Source organism: Crotalus tigris, unplaced genomic scaffold (assembly GCF_016545835.1).
Source record: "Crotalus tigris isolate CLP2741 ecotype Arizona unplaced genomic scaffold, ASM1654583v1 scf7180000017551.9496454, whole genome shotgun sequence".
NCBI classification, from domain to species: domain Eukaryota; kingdom Metazoa; phylum Chordata; class Lepidosauria; order Squamata; family Viperidae; genus Crotalus; species Crotalus tigris.
The window spans coordinates 6,534,841-6,545,000 of record NW_024096469.1 but is presented as its reverse complement, the minus strand read 5'-3'; the positions used below and the strand labels follow the sequence as shown (position 1 = coordinate 6,545,000).

Genomic DNA, 10,160 nt, shown 5'->3' with positions numbered 1-10,160 from the left:
AACAAATTTCTCTATCTCCAATACCAATTTCAGAGCTTAATCTGTAGAGCAGGATCAGGAGGATACCATGATCAATGATACTGAAAGAGTTGAGATATCAAAGAGAGTAAGGATGAAAGCATTACCCCAAACTCTCTCTCTCTCTCTAAAGGTAATCCACAGCATGATTGTTACTGTTTTGGTCCCATACCCAGGCCTGAAATCCAACTGAAAGGGACACAGAGCATCTGCTTCCTCCAAGGCCCTCTATAGCTATTGGAAAAAAACCCTAAAATGGGAATGATGGAGAAGGACGTAAAGGATCCAAAATGGTTGGGTCTAGGAACGGATTCTTGAGGAGGGAACGATGATCTCCTCCATCAAAGGCACATTCACCACCACCCAGAGCCAACTACATGTCATCTCCCAGGAACACATAGAGTTGGCTGAGATCACAGTCCCAAGATCCTATCTACTTCCTCCAAACTAATGGGCTCAAATTTAGCCCAGTTTTTGCCTCTGCACCAAACCGGCTCTACTCTGGTGCCCCTGGGAAGAGCTACCTCTGAGGCTGACATGTTTGGCAGGCATGTGGTATGGTGTACACTTAAAGACCAGGTTACGGTATTTCCATACTGGTTCTGTAAATGTGAACTGATGCACCAAATGGATTTATTATTGATGGTTTTATACACAAGGAAATAAAGGATGTTTCTCTCCAAGGTTGTAACTCTTTTTTTCCAGCACTAGATGCATATGGAATAGTAATTAATTAATTAGTATTGATAGGGGAACTCTCAAATATGTGCTATCATTTCCAGACCCAATTATGCAGTTCTGTCTTCACTTTAACAAGCATCATATTCTAATTGGACAACACCTAGGTTGGTTGTCAAGATGTGGCCAGCAGGGGGCTCTCTGCTACAGCTGAAGCATATAACACCTTTTCTCTCTCACACCCCCCACCCCTATAGTCTTTTTTTTCCTGAGGCTCTGACAGGTCATGAAATTTGATATTCTATCTTTCTGGTCACCCATCTCTCAATGGAGAGCAATTGTGATGAATCTGATGGCCCATAAGGAAAGATTGACCTGCTCCAGGAATGTGGGAAGGTAGATTTGGGGGTTGCCCATGAGATATAATGAAAGGTAAGAAGCTGTCAAATTTTTACTGGTGTTTGTGTAAGAGATCACCTACAAGCAAAAGGGTAAGTGATGGCTTGAATAAAATATGAGAAACTGGTTTCAGATCAAAGGTGCACTTTATTGGCAGCGAGCAGAGGAGCTCATTAGTTATGAACTCCAAACTTAGCTTGGCATACTGGCATGATAATAATTTGGAAAACAAAAGTCCATACTTGGGAATTATGTTTTCTTCCTACAGTTATGGTATGCTGCTATGCTCCAATTTCTTGCTCCTTCATACTTCTTCAGGGGAAATTGGAACTCTGGCTTGTTTAAAGTATGCTTTGAAAACATATCTAGCATCTGAAATTAAGCTGACTGTAAACAGGACTTTCCTTCCTGAATTTAGAAATTGAGAAGGAACTGTATATATTTATTGCACTAGAAAAACCTGTCACTCTCTTGTCCTTCATCCTGGAACATACACAAAGTAGTGATAAGATGGGTGGAGAGTGTGAAAATGTGAATCTGATCCAACTGATTTTCATAGAAATTCATATATGTTTTGTACTACATTAGTATTCTTTTCTTTATAAGCCCATAAACAGTTTTCACATAGCCTAGCAATTGCAAGGAAACACTTCTTTCTATCATGCATCAAGTTCCAATCGGTGCCTTAAGTGGATTAGAGGACAGTTAATGGTTCCATCATAACAATAAAATACTGAATAATCAGAGACATTCCTCTGGTTTCTCCTAGTGCTACTTCGTGAATTTGGCAAAGATTTACTGTATTTCCCTTTCCTTCCCATTCTTGGCTTGCTGATGCCGGAATAAACTGAAAGGGATGATACTGTGTTTCCCTGAAAATAAGACCGGGTCTTATTATTATTATTATTTGCCTCCAAAAGAGGCACTAGGTCTTATTTTTGGGGTAGGCCTTACCTCACCTCCGGCACCAACAGCCCTACCCAGCTGGTCCACTTCTTCTGGGGCTGAAGTCCTGCAGCTGCATTCGTGCCTGCATTTTGCAGTCAGGCCTTTCCAGAAGGCCTAAGCAGCTGAGTACTGAGCTATGGATTCAATAGCTTGGTGCTTGGCTGCTGAGGTCTTGCAGAACCAAGCTATGGCTTGAATCCACAGCTTGGTTCTTGGCTGCACTGGCCTTCCGGAAAGCCTTGTGACTGAGAAATGCAGGCCTGGCTGCAGAAGAAGCCTCAGAAAAGAAGTGGGCTGGCAAGGAGAGGCCTGGCTGCAAGGTAAATGGGTGCGGGGCAGGTGGGGCAGCTCCACTCCCTCACCCCCACCTTGATTTTTAGGTGTGTGCCTTGCCCCCAAACTATGGCTTATTTTTGGGATAGGGCTTATATTAGGCTCACCCCCCAAAATCAAGCTAGGGCTTATTGTTGGTATAGGCCTTACTTTTGGGGAAACACGGTAGGTGGGCTAGGTAAGCCAATGAAATCAAGGAGGAAAATATTTGAAAGCTACTCTTTTTTTAACCTTAGAACTTCTTGTCAGATAAGTTAAAGAAACAAATCCTTTGGGGTTTGATATCATCACTGTACAATTTATAAAGACTGTGAAAACGGTTGCTGCTTAAATAAAAGAGTTTATCCCTGATCAGAAAAGAGCAAACTCTTTAGGGATCCTCAGTCTCCATAAGGGACTATTAAGGTATATCATTGACAATTTAGAACTCTGTCTCTCTGATGGATATGTAATTAATCTTTTTGGACTGAATCAGTTCGTTGAATAATTGGTGGATTGCAGTGTTAGCTAACCAGAAAAAACTGACCTGAGTCTTTGACAAGCATGTGCCGGGTGACTTCCAAGGATCCATCATGTGGTTCAGGTGTGATATTCAGGAGTTTGCAAAGGAGGGCATAAATATTCACACTTTCAAAAGGCTCCACCTCCAGGCCTTGCTTGAAAGCTGGTCCCACAGCTCGGAAGATGGTCTTCATATTCATAGACTCGTTGTCAAAGCCGTGTTCCCCTTTATTGAACTGCACTTTCACTCTCTGAAAAAGAAGAACAGGATTTTTTTTCAGTGATTACCTGCCACTCAGCTTTTATCTGTAATTAATAAAATCTTCCCAAAAACAATTGGATTAAAAATACGGATAGAAATATGGTAGCACATTAATAAATAAAAAGAGCATGGTTAACCTCTTTGTGCAATCGATTTAAGCAGACTTTTCCTATTTTGACATTCTTATTTCTTGAACAAACACGCACATAGAGTGATTGTAATAATAATAAAAAAGGGATCTATTTGCAGCTAAGTAGATAATTCACGCTAACTAGGAACTGTTGATACTTTCATTTTCTTTAGTTGCACAATCCACTTCCCTGGCAGATGAGAGAGAGAAAGAGACAAGGTTGGCAATTCTACTGTTGCTTGTGCTAATCAGCGCAGAATTGGAGAGATGGTTTTGCAGAGCTTTTCAACTTATTGCAAAGCAAATGAGCAAGTGGATTGAAATTAGCTATGCCAGCTCTACTCTGGTTTAATTGACGGATTCTGATTGAAAAATGGAATAGTTCTGGATTTAGTGGGTCCAGAGCTGTTTCTGTTCCATGTCCTAAACATCTCACTGGGGGACATTTGATTTGCTACATCTGGCAGGAACATCTTTGTTAGAAAATTTCTGCTGCTCAAGTTATTTTTCAGAGGAAAGAAAGTCACTAGCCTGCTGAGGCATATTGTAGGAATCCATCATTTCAAAATAGCAGTGCTCAGAGGAAAATATATCCTGAGACTTAGGATCCCAGAACTTGTGAGACTGGATTCAGCAGGATTCCTTGAGCACTAGAATAATGATTAGCAAGACAAGCCTATGTATGTTTCTTCAGAAATACATTTGATATAGATTAGTAGGATGTGCTGAATGGTTTTCAAATAAAGAGAGAAATGGTTGCAACTAGGAATATAAAGGCAAAATCTATTTCAAATTGTTTCTCAAAGTCACCTTCTGCATAAAATGTTTCCCAGCAAATGTTTTCCAAATCTATTGGCATTATGGTATAACACACAGAATTCCTAAATAGCCTTGGCTATTGGGAATTCTGGCATATTGCAAGGCATTTGAATGATAGATGTTTTGGGAAGGCTGACATAGAGTGTGACAAATGTATATAGGATTGTCTGTGTTATGTCACACAGCAAAGCTGCATGCTTTCGCTAGCACCATCCAAGATGGCAGAGATTGCTTTCCGAAAAATGCTGCAGAATAAAAGGAATTCATAATTCAAAGCAAAATGCCTTGGACTAGGATTTTATGTGACCCTTCCCCTTTGTCCTTCTTAAGAAGCTTCTTTATGTCTACCAAATATGAAATGGAAAGCCACATAAGTACAGGGCAGTAAAGAGCTTGACATTAACAATGTACAATTGACAAAAAACTGTACCCCATGGATCACGTAGCCAGGGTCACTGTACAACACAAGAGGTGTGACACGAATGTGATTGGCATAATGGAATCTTCTGGGGAATTCCTCTTTCTTGTAAACATGGAGCTTGGGGTGGGAATTTTTCAAGGCTTCATAAACTTGTTCTAATTTCCCAGGTTTTGGCAGCAGGAGGCCATGTGGCCCATAATCAACCAGCTCAAACTGAATGTCCTGGAATGAAAAGTTTGCTACTTGGAGGAGGTGAATTTCATCCTTTTTGGTGACCGTTTCCATGCCATGGTCAGAGGTGATGACTAAGTTAAGTATTGACTTCATGCCATGCTCTGCGATGCGCTGTCTCAAGTAACCCACTGTTCGATCCACCTGGCAGACCATATCTTTCCTCTGCTGAGATTCTGGGCCATATTTGTGTCCAGTAGAGTCAGGTTCCCCAAAGTAAAGAGTCACAAAGTCAAGGTCATCCTCACGGAACCACTTCATGACTGTGTCAACATTCTGCTTCCACTCAGTCTCATTGTCATACTTGTGGAGGAGTTTCTCCACCCTCTTAACTTTCACTTCTTCTCCTTGGTAGGTGGCATTCCCTCCTGGGAAAAACAGGGAGGCAGCTTTCAAACCCTAGAATGAGAAGATTGTAAACTTATGAGTTGGCAAGACAATCCACAGGGCTACATGTTTATGCAGACTGAAGTCTTAGCTGCACTTTGAACGTATTGTCAGAATGTGCTTACACCTCAAAAGTCAGCACAAGAACTGAAGGGAGTAGTGTTTGTTGGGGCAGAGTTTTTCTTTCATACTTCAAGAGCCACATATACGCAGCATTTAAAACTAACACTGCAAGATGCTAAAGAATCCAAATTCAATGACATAGAAAAGAGAATTGATTCTATCCAATCCCAATTATTTAAAAGAAGGCTTGCAATCCTTCTTTGGATAAACATTTGTGTGTATGCTTTCTTTAGTAGATAAATATAAGTTGCTACATATTGAGATGAATAACCTAACCCAGGGGTAGGCAACCTGACCTAACCCTTGACTTACAACCGCAATTGAGCCTGGAATCTTGGTGATACAGTAGGTTGTTGTAATCATTAAGTCGCATTATCATCTGACAAACTCGATTTTAAAACTACTTTTACAACGGTTGTTGACTGAGTTGATTGTCCAATGATTTGATTGTTAAGCAAATCACATGTCATATGTCTGAATCTAGCTTATCTAATGGTATTTTTTTTGTTTGCACAAAACAGCAAAAAACATTGCAAAATGTGATCGATCACATGATCCTGCAACTGGTTGTAAGTGTGAACTGTTTGCCAAGCACCCAAAACGAGATCACGTGACTATGGGGCTGGCAGTTGTAACTCCTCAGATGGGTCATAAGTATCTTTTTGGAGTCCATTGTAACTCTAAATAATCATTAAACAACTGGTCATAAGTTGAGGACTAACTGTATACAATATTCGGACTTGAATTCAAAGAAAATCTGAGAATGAGTAATTAATCAAAAGAGAAATAATAGAACATGACTATGGCCCTTCCTAAAGGCCTTCCAGTAACCATTATATATGTGTATATATATACATGTATATATGTGTATGTATATATACATACATCACCTCTCTCACACAATTGCTTTTCCTCTTTCTATTTTAGTTTAGTTTAGTTTAATTTAGCTTTTCTCCTTGTTTTTGGTTTTTACAAGTTAATAGATTTTTCTGCAAACCTCCATACACATCTCATCTCAGAAAGTAAATTTCTTTTCATTGCCCTTTTTCTCAGAACCTGTTTTGAAGAACTGATTCTAAATTAATTAACTTCAACTGGCAATTAGAACCCAATCTCCTGACGGTGAGGAGTGTTTTCAAATTTGTGCTGTCACAAAATGTCTAGAGACAGAGCACTACATGGTCTGATACCAGGCTTAAGGTGGGTTGCAAAATGAAGTCACTCCTTTTGAGTAACACGTTGGATGAGAAGACTTCCATTTATGATTTTGGACTTACCTGTCTCTGTGCTGTGATCCAGATGGGGAGGCTTCCATTGTCCCACCAGTCAGACCTCCGCTGGGTATGATAATAAGGTAGTTTTTGTCCAGTGCTAGTGTTGAACCACATGTTGTGAATCACTCCATGATTTTCAATATGCTTTCCTACCAGAGGAAAGAGAAGCTTGGAATTAGTTTTAATTTGTATGTTGTATGAATTTCTGGTTACTTAGTCTTGATGGGTGAAGGCTATCACAGAGGGGCCACCAGCCAAATTCCTTTCCTGTTCCCGAAGACAGCATTAGGCCACAGTTACCAGAGACCTAAGCCATGGAACCACCAGTTTCTAAGAAACTGCAGCATTTTCCTAATTTGTTGCAATATTTTAGGTCATGGTGGCTCCTTGCTTTTCTGACTGGCCAAAGGACCAAAATGGAGCTTCCTTGGTCAGGTTAGTCAGAGCCCAGGCTATTCTTCTAATGCCCCATTGCCACCATGAAACTAGTGCTTTGGCACTGCCAGGATGGAGGGAACTTTGGGCAAGATGCCTTATGGATCCCTTCCATATTTCTGGGAACCTCCTTCGCCATTTTTCTTTCTGAAACATTTTATTATATTGCTCCCTCTTTTTGCCCCTTAAAGGGTTTTTGGGGGAATGAAGAAAGTGCAGGGCAAAAAGATAAAAGAAAAAGACAGAAGAAGAAATAAAGGGAAAAAAGTGGCCTTTTACACAGTGGGGTCCTAGACCTATACCTGGTAATATTATAGAGCTAGTAGAACTACTAGCCCTCTTCAGCGCTCTCTCTCTCTCTCTCTCTCTCTCTCTCTCCTCTCTCTCTCTCTCTCTCTCTCTCCTCTCTCTCTCTCTCTCCCCTCTCCCTCCCTCTCCCTCTCCCTCCCCCTCTCCCTCTCCCTCTCCCTCTCCCTTTCCTCTCTTCTTTTTCTACTGAATTTCTTCTTTGACTTATGTTAGCGCTTGGCAGCTCTCTCTCCTATACCTGTCTAGCTCTTTAGAGACAGATGTCAGACAATTTGTATAGATGTTGTCACTCTCCCCCCCCCCCCAAGTGTCTTGGATAGTTAAATAGTCTTTTACAAATCCAGAAAAAATGCCTTCAGCCTCCTTTCGGGTTCTCTGGAAACATGCAGACCATGGTTTCCACTTTCTTTTTCCTTCCACTCACATAACTTCCCAGTTTTTGTACATTGATCCCTGAGAACTCTACTCCTGCAATTCTTCAGTAAGATAAAAAGTTCAGGTGGTGGACCATGAAACTACTGTTAGATAATAGGGCAAGTGAGCCAGGGAAATTGTGTCTTGGTTATAATGTCACTGATACTTCAGCTTTCTCCAAATACAGGCACTGATCTAAAATAGTCTCTTTTAATTATAAAAAGTAAAGACTCCCTTAAGTCAAGTTTGATTTCAAGTGACTTGATTTATTGATTTGTTTAATACACTGCCTTTCCTCTATAAGCTTAAGATGGCATGTACTGCATTCCTTCCTTCTGTATAATACCTACCATACTCAGGTACTTTACTTGGCAGCTATTCAGAAATGGTTTGCTATTGCCTTCTTCTAGAAAAGTCTATGACTTCCCAGTCCAGACTGCCACTCCAAGATCTCCTGATGGTCTCCTATCCAAGTATGAACTTGGTTCAATTCTGCTTAATTCAGCTAGTTGCATACCTTCATTGCTTTAAAGATTCTAGTCATGCTTTTGTTCCAGTGGGAAACATTTAGAGGAAGGATCTGTTTTGCCCATCAGCTACAATTGCCAGAATGTTTAATAATTATATTGATATTTTCAACGAAAATGTAGTTCCTCAAAAACTAAGTTTGGAAGCACTCTAAAGGAAACAAATGAAGTGCTACACTAAGTACCACTGAGCTTAAGAGCAATTTGTGCAATGCCTTAAAGTATTAATTTACAGCAGAGTTGTTGTGCTTTTATTATGAGTATGATGGCACATTTCCTCAGTGTGGAAATAATGAGCAAAAAAATCCTATAAAAAGGACTAATAACTTGCATTTTCCAAAGCTACTGCATTATTATCACTATTTGAAGGTCCAGACAATTCAATTTTTTTCCAGCGCTTTTATGAATGGTCAAAGCTGACAATAACATTTACATCATCTAACAGTGATCTTCAGAAATGTGGGTGAGCTTGGGGGATGGAGATGTGCTGAGAGGTCAAACTGTTATCCGAATAACTCTCCAAGAGTTGGATTGCCAATGCTTCAATACAAACATGATGAAGATTCACATGAAGAAACGTGCTTCTTCTATTTACTTACTGCTGAAATGTGAGCAACATGTTCATTGCATCTTGATTCAAATCTACTTAGGTCACTGAGGATTAAGTAAGACCTGTGCTGGACATTAGTATATTCGCATATGAATATATATATTTGTAAGTCAAAATCCTGAGCCACAGAAAAATAGCTGATTTTTGACAATGCAGTTGTTACTTGTTTTGGAGGGTTGGGGGCTAAGGATGAGAATGACAAATTTCCCATTCCCACCTTTAACACCATAAACTAAAAAGGTATCATAAACAAACAGTGCTATTCCTCCCCAGTGACACATCCATTTCAGATTCTCATTTTTTTCCCCTCTTACCTTTCCATCACTTCCCTTCCAGAGTGCAACACTCACCTGTGAGCAAAGTGAAGTGACTGGGGCTTGTCTGGGTGACAAAGGGGGGAGTGAGGTAATGTGCCTTCACCCCATCCCTTGCCATGGCATCTAGATTGGGGGTGTCCACATCTTGATCATAATTCCACCGAAAGCCATCAAAAGAAACAACTAGAAGCTTGTTTTGGCTTCTTGTCCCTTGTACTGTCCCTTGTAGTGGGGCACACACTATAAAGGAAAACAAGGCAGCCAGGAAAACCAGGAACACAAACATCTTTCCAAGAAAGCAAGAGGAGGAAAGAAAAAAACATCCCAGAAACTTGGATAATAAGTACATGACAGGGTCTCAAGTTCAAATTCCTATCTGATCCACTCCTTGCTCTTGGCTTTAGGACAACTTCCAGTTGGGGTTTAAAGGGTTCATCCTATACATTTTATTTTTCTGTGTGTAAGAGACTGGGGCTTGACACTAAATTATTTCCCCTCTTCAAGCTCATTGTTATCTAATTCCATTTACTCACCTACTTACTTAACCTCTGTGATCAAGTACAACAGATTTGTGCTGAGCACTGAAGGAGTTGCTGGTTGTATGTTTGGACAAGAAATGGAAAGTGGAGTGGAATCAGGTACTGTACTGTATGTTAGGAGCTAGCCAGACATTCAAAAAGAAAAAAAAATATTCTTAGGGTATAATAGTATATATTTTTCTTACTGTATCATTAAATCCATAATGAATAGAAAAATCCATGATGAATAGGAGAACACACTTGAATTATTTCTTAGTGTGTTAATTCAATAAATAAGAGACAAGGACAGCAGCACATGAGAGGTGACCAAAATTTAAGTTTTGCATTATATGCAGTGAAGTGAAAAAAATTTGGACTGTTCCACTGAGTTCATATTCTTTAGTTCTCCTCCCAATAAAATGCCCCTTCATACAGTAAGCTAGGATATCAGTAAGAGAACTGTATTAAACCCTACTTCCTACACTAGTTTATCAAGTGCAAGTAGC

At 40.1% G+C, this 10,160-nt stretch overlaps 1 protein-coding gene across 1 annotated transcript in view; it reads right to left on the bottom strand.

Annotated features, from left to right (window-relative positions):
- Window positions 1-9,766, bottom strand: part of ENPP7 (ectonucleotide pyrophosphatase/phosphodiesterase 7) — a 13,047-nt gene extending 3,281 nt beyond the window's left edge. Inside the window, exons 1-4 of the mRNA XM_039345711.1 lie at window positions 9,170-9,766; window positions 6,528-6,673; window positions 4,519-5,139; window positions 2,903-3,128 (exon numbers count right to left, since the gene is read on the bottom strand). Coding sequence (XP_039201645.1) covers window positions 2,903-3,128; window positions 4,519-5,139; window positions 6,528-6,673; window positions 9,170-9,485 — 1,309 coding nt within the window. The 5' untranslated portion in view covers window positions 9,486-9,766. The remainder of the gene's footprint in view (window positions 1-2,902; window positions 3,129-4,518; window positions 5,140-6,527; window positions 6,674-9,169) is intronic.
- Between the last annotated feature and the right edge of the window lie 394 nt (window positions 9,767-10,160).